This window comes from Phodopus roborovskii, unplaced genomic scaffold (genome assembly GCF_943737965.1).
Source record: "Phodopus roborovskii unplaced genomic scaffold, PHOROB, whole genome shotgun sequence".
In the NCBI taxonomy this organism is placed as follows: domain Eukaryota; kingdom Metazoa; phylum Chordata; class Mammalia; order Rodentia; family Cricetidae; genus Phodopus; species Phodopus roborovskii.
In genome coordinates this window covers 24,072,992-24,088,529 of record NW_026126549.1, presented here as the reverse complement: position 1 = coordinate 24,088,529, position 15,538 = coordinate 24,072,992, and the positions used below count along the sequence as shown (strand labels likewise).

Below are 15,538 nucleotides of genomic sequence, written 5' to 3'. Positions count from 1 at the left end.
GAGGAAGACGTAATGTACTCAACGGAGAGTTCCTTCTGCCTTCTGGACGTCTAGGGTCACTCAGAAGCTAACCTTCCAGAAGGACTCAACGAGATTTTTTCCACGAAATAAGTCTGAGATTGGGTTGATAGACAGCAACTTTCAGAACAACTCATCATGTTTGTAATATTTCCCCCAGCTTCCAGTATGGACAAGTCAGGAGATAGGATATTTTCTTTTTGGAAATCCCTAATTCTATCCCATTAGTGTCTAACATTATCATGGCTGCAATTCTGAATTTCAGACAAGCCATCCATCCCTGAAGAGCACTTGCCACATTACTATAACGGACACCCTTTTTTCTTGCGGCATATTCCTCTAGGGGTAGTTCACTAAAATGGTAAGAAGGCAAGTTTCCCTCCCACATTCAATTGCCAAGGAAAACAAATTGCTATTATTTGAACTGACAAGCCAGTCATGGTGGTGACATCCCAGCACTTGGGGAGGCAGAGGCAGGTGGATCTCTGTGAGTTTGATGCCAGCCTGATATACCAAGCAAATTCCAGGATAGTCAGAAATACACAACAAAGATACCCTGTCTCAAAAGAAAAACAAAAAACAAAAACTGACAAAAAGTCCACATTTGTAGCTTGCATGAGCAGTTCTGGGAAAGGACAACAACCAAATAAGCCATTTAATTTCTTAAAAGTAAAAGTTACAGGGGCTGGGAAGATGGTTCAGTTGTTGAAGTGCTCTCTGAGCAACTGGACCTGACTTCTGGTCCCCAACACCCACATAAAAAACAAACAAAGCCAGGTATGGTGGTGTGCCCCTCTGCAGTGAGGCAGAGACACGGGACACACTGCCCAGGCTGCCCAGCCGAATCAATGAGTTCCAGGCTCATTGAGAGACCTTGTTTTAATAAAAAGGATAAGCAGTGATTGAGGAAGGCTTGACACTGACCTCACACCCCATGCATGCACACCTACACCCACACAAATGAACATACACCACACACACACAAATAAATTGTAATGAATCTGTGCATACATACTCAATATATTCTCTTTTGTTTTCATTTGTTACCATTATTTCTGACCCATTGGGCTTCAGATCCACTTGGTATGTCTGTAATTACAGAGTAAAAAACAACAATCAAAGACATGATGATGTTTAACATATTATTATTGAATAACATCTTACTATAAAACGAAGAGAAGCAAAGTTTGTTCAAAAATATATCCCAGCCATGGGCTCTGTGAACAGCAGGGTGTCTAATGAACCTAACTGTTGCAAGATGCTATGCATGTAAAGATGTTATCATTAAAGGCAAATTATTTTATGGTTATTTATGAGTTTAATTATTCTCCATACATTAGCAACAACAAAGAGCAAGCAAAATTCATGTGCTATTCATTTATCAAGAAATTATGTTCAAGGGGGAAAAAAATAAATGCCAGAGAACATCCATCAAGCCCACAGAGATCCAAATTCCAATCAACCATCAAGCCCAGGGGTGCAAATCCCAGCATTCTGTTTGCTACTAGAAATCATGCTGCATAAAGAATTTCTTTCAAGAGAAAAAATACAGGGATTTAAAAAACAAACAAAACAAACACAACTCAATTAATCAAACATCATCATCATCAACAAAAACCAAGAAGGAAGGAAAGGAAGAGGGACGGAAGGACAGAAAGACACTTATTTGCTTAAGAAGCCAGACATGGATTATATGTTATTTTTTATAGGAAGCCAGAGGGAAGCTCTCCTACCATGTGGGTCTCTGGGATCTATATCTGTTTTCTCCTTTGGGTAACAGTTTTTCTTTTAGAAGTTATATGAATAATTTGTAAAATATGTATATGCCAGGGTTATCATATATTCACTAGGATTGTTAGTTTATAAAGTAAATATCAAAACAGACTATACAACTACCAAAAGGGCAAAAAATATACATCGAAAAGATGACATTCATTGTAGCCATTTTAATAGCATAGTATAGTTACTGACATTTACAGTGTATCTAATTTTACTTCTGGAAACAAACATAAGGAAACTCGTATCTGTGTGCTTGCACAGAGTAATTCAGGAAGGCACAAGTAAAAGTTTTCAGCATGACTTTTCTTGAGCTTGTGGAATCACATAGACCATATATTTGTGTGTGTGTTTATTAAACTGAACTTACTTTTACTATGAATCAACTAGATTGGTAGAATTGTTTTTGAAAGAGACTAGACTATTTGTGTTAAGTAATGAGGCTATGACAGTAAGGTGGGGCATGGGTGACTCTGCCAAGTGGTCCTCTCAGGTGGCAGACAGAGCCTACACAGCAGTCAGGGCAAGGTATTCTACTGCCCCAGTCTTGAGCCTCTAGATCCCATCAGCAGCTACGTAGTTCGTGGGGACATTGCCACCCTGCTTCCCATTCCACTGGTACTATCAGCCAGCCGGGATGAAGTTCAGAGCACTTCAGTGTCCCGTGACAACATGGCATCCATGACGTTGGTGCCACTGCTACCTCTTCAAAATCTGTGAGTTCCCCAGCTGAAGGGGTGTGGCAGAGGGCAACACCGAGTTCCCAGGATGAAAAGGCCGGTTTATGTGGATGCATTTCCTGCACAGTCCCATACTTCTGCCTTTCTATTATTTGCATTCCCTCCATTCTTCAACCTTCCTATCTTCAAACACCACTGGACTATAAATCAGGGGGCTGCCAGCCCAAGGCAGCTCAGGCGACAGGCAGCTGAGCACTGAGGAGGTAGGGTGGAAGGCGGCTTTTCCAGATCATACCTATTCCCGCTAATGACAAGCCGAAAGTCTATGTGGCTGTTCAGTGGTCTAGCCATGCTGTGCTACAGCAAAGGAAACATGCTGAAGAGCCACAGGAGCTGGCCCCACATACCTGCCCAAAATTCTCTTCATCTATGCAGAACATGAGGTCAAGTTCTGTGGGGTCATTTTCTAAGATCCACTTCAAAGAGTTGTAGTACTCGCTGTCCTATAGGGATGACACAGAGAGGAAAAGTGAGCGATCCTATCCAAAACACAAAGCTGTTTGGCTCCTTCACTAATAAATTCATTCTAATGTAGTTCCATGCACGGTATGCCCAAGGGTGATGACACCACTCACCACAGTGTCAAGGAGCCTGCTCGACCAAAGCCACATCTCGTTTCTTAAAGATTTACTTTGCGTGTGTGTGTGTCTGTGTGCCCGTGCCCATGCGTGTGTGCACACACACAGACACACACACAGACACACACACACACAGACACACAGACACAGACACAGACACACACACAGACACACACACACACACACAGACACACACACACACACACACACACACACACACACACACACACACACACACACACAATGTTCAGGTGCCCGTGGAGGCCAGCAGAGGGAGTCAGATTCTCTGATAGGCAGTTAGTTGTGAGCCATGCTGGGAACCTAATTCCCTTCTTCTACAAGAGCAGCAAACATTCTTAGCCACTGTGCCATCTCTTTAGCCCCATCTCCCCACTAGTTTAAAACACAAGAACTCTGCACAGTGACAGTATCTGTGACTTCCTCCTGTTCTCTGTGGCTAAGAACACTTGCTTGGGGGTTGTGGGGGGGGTAGAAAATGAGATATTCAGGTACCCCCCTCCCCAATCTTGTTGGTGCCTCTTCCTGACTCAGCCTGGCTACACCATTTGTGGCTATCCCATACCTGGTTCAGGTACACAGAACTTAGCACAGTGCTTTCCTGTCTTCTAAGAGTGAGACTATCAGAGAATAGCAGGACAGTGTCTAAACATGGCAAATTATGTTCTGCCCTTTCCTTTTTCCCAGTGTTCTTTGCCCATTAATTTAAGCAAAAAGTGGGGCTATGTTTCAGAAAATAGAAGCTGTGAGACCATCAGGTCCCCTCTGCTCAAGCCCAGGGTTTCTTGCTGAGAACATGACAGGCGAAAGAGAACAAAAATAATGTCCCCATTACCTTTAAAACACTAAGGCTGGGGCTGTAGAGATGGGCCAGCACTTGAGTACGTACTGCTCTTGCGGAGGGTCTGAATTTGGTCCCCAGCACCCACTGGGTAGCTCACAAGCACCTGTAACTCCAGCTCCAGGGCAAATCTGATGCTTCTAGCCTCTATGGACATCAGCATTCATTTTTGCATGTACTACTCACCCAATACACATAATTCAAATAAAATAAATACCCCTAACCCCCAAGTACTAAGGATCAACAGGAACCATAGGCATTAAGAACAATTTGTAGAGCAGGACAGTGTTGCACACCTATAGTCCCAGCGCTTGGAGTAGAGGCAGGAGGATTGTGTGTTCTAAAAAAAGCTGGGCTACATACATGGTGATATCTGTCTCAACCTCCTTCCCCCACTGGGGGTGGAGGGAGCAATTTCTGTTCTCCCAGCCTCCTCGGGATAGCGCAGCAGAAGCATAAACTGACAAAGGGGAAGCTGGAAGGGAAAGTGAGACTCAACGGAGACTACAGATGTTCACACGGAGTGCCTGTCCCTACAACGACTGCGACTGCAAATATGGTTCCTGACACCGTCCGTAAGGCCAGAGTGACGTCATGGCTGCACGACGGACTGCTTTTACTCACCACAGATTCCATGTCGTTCAGAGTTATCTGCTTCCCAAGCATCATCTTGTAGAATGGTCGGATGAAGAATCCTGAAATACAGCGACAACTTAGTTAAGTTGTAAGCCCTGGACACTGCCGTACATCTTCAAATGGAACTGAAGGATAATCTGCTTTCCGTATGAATGGGAGGTCATGACTGAATGATCAAGGATCTTTTAGAGTAATCCATCGGCAAGTGAGGAGGGGACACTGGTTCCTTATAACTGTTAGCCTGAGATAATGTAGAATCACCCAGGAAGACAGTCTCAGTGTCTTCAGTTTAGCCTGCAAGTGACTAGTCTCGTTTGCTGATTGCTGCATGAAGATCTGCATGAGGCGCCATTCCCTAGGAAGGGGTCCTGATCACTCTGAAATTCTCTCTCTGCTCTTAACCGTGCATGTGATGTGATCAGCTGCTTGAGTTCCTGCCTTGACTGTAACTTGGAACCAAGCTGAATTAACCTCTCTTCCCTCACATTGATTTTTGTAAGGATATTTTATCGTGGCAGCAGACATGAACTGTGACAGAGGATCTGAGAAGCAGTTGGGTGAAGTAGAAGGTGTCTGTACTTGGGAGGAGCTGTAGCAGTAGGTTAAAATGGCTTCCAGGTGGCAGCAAACACGTCCCGTGCAAGCAGCCACCAAGGCTGGCGTCAATCAGCAGAGGGCTGTTAGGTGAGCACAGTGTCTCAGGGAGGCCAGGCCAGAAAAGAGACTTCTCCCAGGGCAGTGCTGGGTCAATGAGGTCAGGCAAGCTCCAGCTGCACGTCAGTGCCAGTTCCTGGACACCACTGTTGACAGAGCCCTTGTGTGGGTTGTCCTCAAGGGCTGCCAAGGCCACAGGAAGGTCATGGCAGAGAAGACGCCCCGACCAGATGTGGGGCCCCAGGCAGCACAGACAGCTTCAATTGGGCTTAGTGCAGTCCTCAGGCCACTTTAATGTCTAATGAAGTAAGAGCATGACACTGACCGCAGGGGCAGATGGGCTGAGTGTGCTCTGCCAACAGGGCATTCATGTGCTGAGAAACTCAAGACCTGGGCATTCTTGACAAAAGCACGAATCTCCTTTGAGGGAACCGGCTCAGCCACCTCTGTCCCCACCCACCCGTGGCTTTCTCCATTTTTCCCTCTGTAGGACTGAGTGCCAGCCACCCCAGGCTCCCCGGAGATGACTCTGGCTCTTGATGCTTCCAGGACACTCATCCCCAAGGTACAACGCTTCCGCCAATCTGCAGCGGGCAGGTTATCACTACTGTTCTTTCTTTTTCTCCCTTAAATATGAGGTCCCTGGGGGCAGGACCATGTTTTATACTTATCTATATCCCTCCCACAGTAATTAATAATTAAGTGTCTTCTTGCTTGGTGGAAGATGAACAACTGACTTTCTCAGAAGGTAGAGGGGGTTAACGGGCTGGCATAAACAAAGGGGGGACCTGAAGTCAAAAACAAGCTGCACACACACACGCACACACACACACACACACACACACACACACACACACACACACACGGGCAGTCATAAAGAGGTGCTTACTGTATAATACACATGGACAAAGAGAAAGTAGAGCTTACTGTATACGTACACACATGGACAGAGAAAGAAGCACTTGCTGTATACAGACACACTTGAACAGTGAATCAAACAGTAGCATGTACTTTATGCATACAGGGGACAAGTCAGAAACAGTGTCCAACTCCCTCTTGAAAAATAAAATACTGACATCAGAGAATCACAATTAGCTAGCCATTAACAATACAAATATATTAAAATAAAAGATTGGAGGGACCATCAGTTATTTACTGAAGTAGCTCAAGCTCCATAAAGGCAATTAGCCAAATTCCCTTGCAAACAGCCTTCAATACTGTAACGCGAATACTGTCTTTAACCATTCTATATCCAAATCTTAAATTTCTCTTGAGTTTTTGCTCACTAATGATTTTTGTGGCGCCCTCTCATGTAAGGTACTATTTTTGAGGTCACCAAGTCCTTTAGAGGTCTGTATGATAGGCTTTGGTACATACAAGTGGGAGGAGCTTTGAGTTCTAACTTCTCGTACCCTAGAATTCCTGTATATTTTCTCCCAAGAAGGACACAGCTAATTTGTTCCATTTACTTCAAAAAACACTGTAGGGTTAAGGCCTTAGGTGAGTGATAACTTCAGTTTAAAGTCATTAAAAACTGGTTTTGGGACAAATGGAGCAAAGGCAGGCTGCTGATGGATTAAATCATTTATTTAACTTTTCAATTAAATTTTCCATCTGCCGCCAAACCTAGCTCTCACTAGAGGAAAGGTGTCCTGAAAAACACATGGAATGACTTGTGCTTCAGACTTAGCAGTTACAAAGAATAAGTATATATACTTATATACATATATAGTGCACAAGACTGCATCAGAAGACCGCTGTTGGGGGAAAAGCTGGAAAAGCCACACACTGTAGGCTGCAGTGAATGCGCAAGGTCCTGGCTTCAATCTCCAGTAAGAAAAGAATCAGCTACAGAGAAGCAGTGACACTCTTACTTATCTTCTACATGTAGGCTAACACATGTAGGAACACAAATGGAACTGCCTTACTTTTATGACCACAAGACTCTGTAGTTACTCACCGTCTAAGAGTTTCCCATGAAACACTGCCAAGCCAGCAACTCTTCCAATGAAAGTGAAATAGGACAAATGATCTTCATTACAGAGGCCTGAGTTGGGATTGATCTGAAGCGTGTAGTTGTCTCTTTGGGGAGGGAAAGAGAAAAGTCCAGTCACACTTAAAGAAATCCAAGAAGCTGATCTTACCTTTGCTACCTGTCACTCCATTTTACGTGCACTTACAAACCTTTGGGACTGATATGAGCTGGGGATGTAAACCCACCAGTCAGACATCCCTTTCTGTAATTGACAGTTATGGTTATTGGAGCAGCTAACATGTGGAAACTGCTGATGGCTGCCCAATTTTTATCTATGAAGTGTCAACTTCAGGGGCCCAGGGTGATAGCTTGGTTATAAAGTACTTGCCTTGCAAACATGCAGGCTTCAGTTTGGTCCCAGAATACACATTTTAAAAAGCTGAGTGTGGTGACTCACACTTGTAATCCCAGGGTTTAGGAAGCTGAAACAGATGGATTCCCTGGGGGCTTTCTGGCTTCCTAGCTACTTGGCAAGTTCCAGGCCAGTGAGAGAGACTGTCTTATAAAACAAGGTGAGGAGGATACCCGAGTCTGTCCTTTGGCTCTCATACATACACACATACACGCGCACTAAAACACACAGATACACACACACTGCCAACTTCAAATGGGTCAACCAGACATCCTGAGATGTCTGTGTAAAGGATGTGCAGATAGCTTCTCAAGGACACAGGCTCTGTAGGTTGCTTCCGTGACTAAAGGTTGATTCCTCTGAGAGGCTTTTGATTTGTAGGTTTTCCCTACAGGTCCTACTCTTGGTGAAGTGATCTCAAGAGCACCAGCAGAAGAACGTAGCTGTCTCAACAATGCACACTCCAGGACATACCTATGCTCCCCTTTGGACTCACATTCATAAAGACAAGGAGCTTTCCACTAGGCAACTAGCGCAGACTGATTATTTTTTAGGAGTTACCTGGGAGATGTAGGGAGAGGGAAGGACCTTGGCTTCCACCCTGCTTTCTGCTTCAGTGATGCTAAAGTTTTCCACAGTGGATTCTCTCATAAGCCTCACTAACAATCACTAACCAAGGCAGTTTCTGGCTAGGTCAGCTGAAGATTATCCTGAGATAGCCTTCCCAATGAGCCCTGTCCTGTGACACAGGGACCAGGAGGGGGAAGTAGGAGAAGGCACTTCAATTGCAGGCCACATTAGCAAACATCCCTTTTGCCAAGATTAATGAATCCACCAGGAGTTCAGGGTCAGCCTCTTGGGCAGTCTCAGCCCAGAGGAAACAGGAGCCAAGTGTTTGCTGAGAGAACAACCCAGTCTGCCTCAGTTCCCTTGCCTGGTAGTGACCAAATCCTAACGTAGGCATAGCCTGGTTCTTCTGTTACCGGACCAAGGTAATGTCCTTTGTATCCCAGGCATGGGTCTTCAAAATCCTCATACCTAAGTAGTGTGATTTGGGAAACAACCCTTGTTCGTGTGGCTCTCTGAAGTCTGACACTAATAAACCCTTCCTTAAATTAGAATGGCATCACAAAAAAAAAAAAAAAAAAAAAAAAGATGCCCTGTTCCCTCTGTAATTACCAAACACATTCTCAGTTTCGGTGCTGTGAGCCAAACTGACAGGAGAGGAGTCACTTGTCACTTGCAGGTGTTCATGGTGTATGGTACCTCACCATGTTGGATGGGAACTTGATTTTAGACTCATAAGGGTGATAGGGTGGGGTGTCACTTGCCTTTTAATTGTGGTTTACATCCACTAAGAAGAAAGCCGTATGAGAGGCAGGGGAGGGGCAAACCCTGCAAATGTCTCCCGTGTACTTACGTGGCAGAGTACTCAAAGAGGCCGTAGTAGGGGTTGAACATTTCTTTGGACAGTAAGAAGAACCATTCCCTGGCCACACCCCCATAGTCCAGGCCTTTCTCTGATTCAAACTCAATCCACAGTCTAGCCTTTAGGACATCGGGTCTTTTCACAGACATGATCCTCCGATAGGACTCTTCAAATATGTTGTTTCTGTGGAGTTTCATTTCAAACCTGTTTGGAATATCAGCCTAGATGAAAAGAGGAAAAGAGAAGCTCATGATCATACGGTATGAACACACATACACCCCTCCCTTACTGGCAAAGTAACAAAAGGGTAGCAACGATGACAGCTTCCAGATAAATGTGCAGTGACGACTGAGAGACTCTCCTTTGCGGGTTTGTCCTCTCACAGATGGAGAAGCTCACTATGTCAAGATGGGACACACAGAACCATCCATTCACAGCTGCTCAGGGTGAGCCAGCCACACATCTTCAGACCTTACCACTATGAAGACACAGACATTTCCTCCACAGGCATCTCCATATATTGTTTAGTCAAAATAAAGAGTTAATAGAAGGTAATTAAGCCTTTAAGTAATAACCCCCAGGCAAGCTGGAACCAGTCTTATCTGTGGTAGGGACTGCAGTTGTGAGATGCAATCTATAATGCCTGCAAGTTCACCGTGCAGTCATGGGCAAGTGGGCGGGATCTTAAGTCTACTGAGTTTGGGAGAAGCATCCTCAAACCCAATGTTGACTGAATGAATGATACCCAGCACTGAAGTGAGGTATGCAAACAGCCTTCTGGAAAGATGAGGTCCAGGCCAGCCTTGCCCTAGATAGGTGACAGCCAGGGAGCTCCTCATCACCAGAGAGCACATGGATGACTCACGAAGTAATGCTAGTATATGCCCCATGTGAACGTAAAGGACAAAGTTTATAGTTGTGGATGAAGAACTTGAGTCAGAACCTTGGGGCAGAGGATGGATTTTCTGAGTGAGAGCACAAGCAGCTAGTATCTCTTTATCACAAGACAAAGCTCAGAACAAGACATCAACTGGAGGGATCAGAGAGGGGGAGTCAGTCTCAGGCAAAGGCAGAGTTATGGTGGGGCTCACGCTCTCCTTGCCCAGAGGCATCAGGTTTCTAAGCAAACCGAGGACAAAACTAAGGTCCATACCACAGAAGTAATGGATACAGAAGGCAAAGTTGGCAGTGAAAAGACATGCCAGTAGCAAACACAGCACCAACTCAGTGCTGGCTGTAAAAACCTCCCAGGGTCTCTTGGTTGTATACTGTTCGTGAGGACTGGGAAGAAAGAAAAAGAAAGAAAGAAAAGATTCACACTTGGGTGCATCACTACCAAATATTATTATATGTTGTAAACTTCATGTTAAAATATCTATGTTATAGAGGTAAGATTGCATCTCTGACTATAAAGAGATGTAACTCAATGTGGTTTCCCCAGATTTCTTGCCTCTGGTCTAGATTTTCTATTCCCTAAGAACCGTATTACAAGCAACTGCCCTTTGGGTGATGTGGTACGTGACACTGTGTTAATCTTCACTTACCATTTCTGTTAAAAAGAAAATTCAGACTGAAGGCCTGGGTGGACCAAAGAGAAGTGAGAAAAGGAAGTGTACATGGATAAGTCACACACGGGCTATTTTCAATGAGGTAACTTCAGTGTTAGAACCAGAGTAAGACACAGAGCTTTTCCAAGAGTCGATTACTCACAGGTTTCTTTAATTTCTTCCTAAAGTAGTCATATTTCTGCTTAAATTCTCTGGAGTAAGGAACAGCCTGCAAGAGATTCATACACACAGATCATGTAAACAGATGTCTGAAATCTTATGTATAGTGAGCCAATGCTGGCAGAGTTTCATGAGCTGCAAACCTGAAACACTCATTTTTCTGTATTTTCTACAGAAAATCTGTATAATGTCTACATAGGGAAATGGCAAAGTCCTAGAAATGATTAAGGCTAATCAGCACAACTAACTAGACTGATAGCCAAGGAATCTCACTGCACAAACTAGTATGTGTTCTATATGAATTTTCCCAGAGTATGAGTCAGGGTAACACACAGAGATACATAGATATGGAGCATCTTTCATAATCATATCATTTGTCTTTCCTGGAGTAAAGTGTTACGGCACTTTAACATTCAACCCCCAAGTGATATATAGTGGTTATTTAAAAAGTCTTTGTGGGAAGCCTTGCATGGTATACATGTTAGTAATTCATGACCAACAGGGGAAAAGGCAGGATGATGGTGAGTTCAAGACCATCCTGGACTATGTATCAAGATGTTGCCTAAAATATCAAGCGATGTGGGCATAACTCAGTGGCAAAGAATGCACTTAGGAAGTGCAAGTCCCTGGGCTCCATCTCCAGTACTATAAAACCAACATGAAAAATTTGTAGAGAAATACCATAGACAGAAAGGGCAGCAGGCTGATATCTGGGTCAAGGAGTAGAAATTTTGAGTAAATGAATATTGGAAAGGACTTAAGATTGGGGAGTCACAGGGTTTGTCTTTGTCTTTTGCCTTCTGTTTTAAGGCATGATCATACAGACAGCTGACCCCCAACTCCCCCCAAACCCTATTCTTTATAGAAAAGTTCATGTCATTTGTTTTGAATACAAGAGCAATGAAGACATCCTGTTCTTCTTAAGGAGGTTCTAAAGACAAGTCACATGGCTTATGATCTGTCTTCCTATCTGCAGGCCTGTCTCCATGTGAGTTTCCACCCAGCCTTAGACCTGACCACACTTCCTATGCATTTCAGGCAGAGTGGTATCTAACAAAGATGTATATGAGTTCCGACACTTGCGTGTCCCCTAGACAGCCTCCAGCACAGAACAAAGACAGGGTTCTGACAGAAATTAAGATGACATCATGGTCTTCGTTCTATTAGCATTATATTCCAATACAATTAGCGTTTTCTTCACATCTCTTTTGTGCTGACCTCTCTGGTGGCTTGCTTGCTAGTCACCTATCAGCAAGTATTTGTGAGGTTCTCTCCGCCAGGCTCTCTTAAGTGGAAAACAAAACAAAACAAAAAACAAACAAAAAACCTTGGAATGACTGAACACAAAACAAGGTTCATTCCTAGTTCCCTCTTGGAGGTGCTGATGGAGGGCCACAAATAGTATGAGGAATTAACAAGGCTCCTGTTAAAAGGGAGATTTCTTGGGACAAATTTGTCTGAGCTTAGGATGTCAAGCAATTTCTTACCTTCCTTTTTAAAAGACTGTTGCTAAGTGGCTCACCCTGACTTTGAACTCTTGTTTCTCAGCCTCCCAAGAGTGGGATTATAGGTATGTGCCACCACATTTGGTTAAATAGCTTTCACTAATTACTAAGTATTATTTGAGTAGAGGTGGGCGGTAGACAAAGACAGAAGCCTTTGAAAAGAGCAGACCTTGGCAAGCCTGTCTCTGGAGAAAGCACTGTCTTCAGTTTACCTTGCTTCTAGCAGTGTGTGGGGAACTACACTAAGCGACCGACTGTGAACTATGTATGTCAAAAGGAAGCCACCGCAGTGAGGCAGGGTTCCAAAAGCTACATGAAGGAAAAGGTGGTCAGCTTTTTTCTAAAAGGGCTGTCTCCATAGAAAACAGTACCAAATAGTTGAATAAGCCTGTTTCAGTTAAAAAAAAAAAAAAAATGGACGGTTAAAGGGAAGTTATGGATCAACACACATCTGTACTGTCAGAAATTTAAGTTTTCAAATGAAATGCGCTTTATAACTTAAGAATAATCTGAAATAAATCAGATCAACGCCACAAAGTGTTTTCTCTATAGCTGTTAAGCTCAGCACGTTGGTTCCATTTGCTCTTGAATTCTCTGGAAATTTTTTGACAGTTTCACAAATGTGTATAATGAACTTCCATCACTTTCATTCCCCACCCCTCCCTGACTCTTATTCCTCCTAATACACTTCTTTCTAACACACCTTTTCCTACTTTGGTGTTTTATTTTTTATTTTTTGTTTGTTTGTTTGTTTGTGACCCACTGAGTTTAAATGAAACTTTTTGCATGTGCATGGGAGAAAACTATTTCCTAGAAAGAGGGCAATATATTGGTGGGCGCGCCACTGAGAAAATCATATCACCTCCCAGCATTAACTGCCAATAGTTCCTCGGCAGAAGGAGGGACCTCATGAGTACCTCCCCTGTCGAAGAAATACTGATGGGGCAAAACTTGTGCAGGAGCGCTCTTGAATTATTTTAAAAGAACCCCCAAATTTGTAGTCTCCTGTTGTTGCCAGTGAGTGTCCTGTACCTATCACCCCAATTTATCTCCAGGATCCATAGTTCACTGGCAAACTCCACCATATGTTTCCTGTTGATGAGTGTGTCCCTAGGAAGCAAAGACTTAGGATTTTTCCCCTGTCCATGAATACAGGGTGCTGCAAAATTTCAGGGGATCATCGCCCTGAGTTGGAGGGGCATTTTCTAGTCAGTATGTATGAGTGGCACTAGAAGAGAGTCACTGAGTCAGCAGAGTTGAAGATGCATGACCCACAGGTTTTTAAAGGCAGAATAGATGCAAGTTAATTAGCATGCATTTATTATCCTTGTCCTAAAACAAATGACAACATCCTAGAAATGCAGGACTTGGTTTTCCAGCCTATAAGAAGGAGTGCCTCTGTGGTGAGATCTTTTGTTCACAAATAAAGCTTGTCTGGGGGTCAGAGAATGGAGCTTTGCCACTAGCTAACCTCAGATGTCTGTAAAGACAGACAGGAAGTGACACAGCTGGGCAGAAACAGGATATAAACAGGGAGAAACAGGAAATCACTCTCTTCTCTGCTGAGATGCTTAGGAGGTAAGGTGGACTGTAGTTTGCTCCTTCTCTCTGATCTCCAGACAGGTTTTATTTGTGCAAGAAAGATCACCACATGCCTGCCTGCCTGCCTGCCTGCCTGCCTGCCTCTCTCCTCTCCTCTCCTCTCCTCTCCTCTCCTCTCCTCTCCCCTCCCCTCCCCTCCTCCCCCCTCTCCCTCTCCTGCCCTCTCCCTCTCCTCTCCCTCTCCCTCTCTCTCTCTCAACAGAGTTTCACTGTGTAGCCCCAGGCTGTCCTGGAACTCGCCCAGGAGACCAGGCTAGTCTCCAACTCTGAGATCTGCCTGATTCTGCCTTTCCAGTGCTGTGATTAAAGGTGCGCACCACCACTGCCTGATGCCTTTCTCTTAAGGAGCCCATACCCATACTTGGGTACAAGGTATCTCTCTCTCTCTCTTTTTTTTTTCTTCTGAGTACCTCTATTTCTCCTAATTCTCATGTTTAAGGCTATACTAAAAAAAATCTTCAATCAAACTCTGCTTTATTGTTTTTTTTTAAAGGATAAAATCCTGATTATACATTTAACCATCCTTTTAGAAAGAAAACATTTCAATCTGCTATTATTTTCATACCATTTTCCATCTTTTGTAATCCCAGTCTAAAGTGAAGGCCCACATAACTGGACCCCATGTTGAGCGCTCACTGAAAAGATTGGATGAATCTTAAACCACTCACTTCCACCAGTCTCCTGACATTACAGTAACAAGCAATACCCAGGAAGGGTGTGCTGTAAGCAGCCACAGGCTCATATGAAAGGGAGGAACACAAGAATACTGACCGGACCAGTGATGGCTGGGTTCTGTAGTCTTGGATCTTCCCACTGAGTGACTTTGCTGTCTGAAAACATTAAAAACAGTGTATTAGCTGTTTTGTATAAGGATGTTTCAGAAAGGCTCTCCTCCTCCAAAGCCCATCCAGCCCCTTAGTCTTGACCCCAGGGAGAATTTAGTATTTTGGGTTAGAAGGTAACTCTGCTGTACATGGCAAACATATCCATGATTAGTTAAAAATAATTAATGAAATGCACAATAAAGTAAAACCATTTCTTTGTGGTTTTTGGCGAGCAATCTGGTAATCCTGCAATTATAAACCCCTTGACTTGTAAGGATTTATAAATTGGTCTTGATTTCCAAATGGCATAGGAAGTTTTAGTTCCCTCAGAAGTTAACACACATACACTTTTTTTTTTCTCATTTCAAATAATTCTTAAAGTTTGCTTATGATGTTGAGAAACCTGCTTTCTAATAGGGGTTCTACAATGAACACATAATCCACCCCATGCACCACTCATAGGTGCGAGTAACTGAAGCTGACAAGATTCCAGAGAAAGGATTCCCTTGCAGCCTGGCTAGGCAGAGGAAGTTTCCTTTCTTCCAAGAGAGTGGGTGAACAAAACTGCTTTTCACCAGCTACCCCATCACTTGACCAGGTGGTGGCGTAGAGCAGTTGCCTGGGTCCTGTGGGGTTTCTTTTCACCTGTGCATGATTAAAAGACTTCAGAGAGGGAGGTGTGTGTGTGTGTGTGTGTGTGTGTGTGTGTGACCAGGTGGGGGTCTGGGGGACTCAGACAAAAAAAGATAAGGAGTGGGCAGTTGGGATACAAAGGGTACTTTTGAGTTGAAACAGAAAAAGGG

The 15,538-nt window shown here is 43.9% G+C and overlaps 1 protein-coding gene across 8 annotated transcripts in view; it reads right to left on the bottom strand.

Annotated features, from left to right (window-relative positions):
• The window catches only part of Nedd4l (NEDD4 like E3 ubiquitin protein ligase), a 313,745-nt gene that overhangs the window by 9,642 nt on the left and 288,565 nt on the right, over nt 1–15,538 (bottom strand). For all 8 annotated transcript variants that reach the window (XM_051201148.1, XM_051201149.1, XM_051201153.1 and 5 more), the window contains 7 exons: nt 14,683–14,741; nt 10,788–10,853; nt 9,069–9,298; nt 7,222–7,343; nt 4,596–4,666; nt 2,882–2,977; nt 1,034–1,107 (listed from right to left, as the gene is read on the bottom strand). In XM_051201148.1, the coding sequence (XP_051057105.1) occupies nt 1,034–1,107; nt 2,882–2,977; nt 4,596–4,666; nt 7,222–7,343; nt 9,069–9,298; nt 10,788–10,853; nt 14,683–14,741 (718 nt within the window). The remainder of the gene's footprint in view (nt 1–1,033; nt 1,108–2,881; nt 2,978–4,595; nt 4,667–7,221; nt 7,344–9,068; nt 9,299–10,787; nt 10,854–14,682; nt 14,742–15,538) is intronic.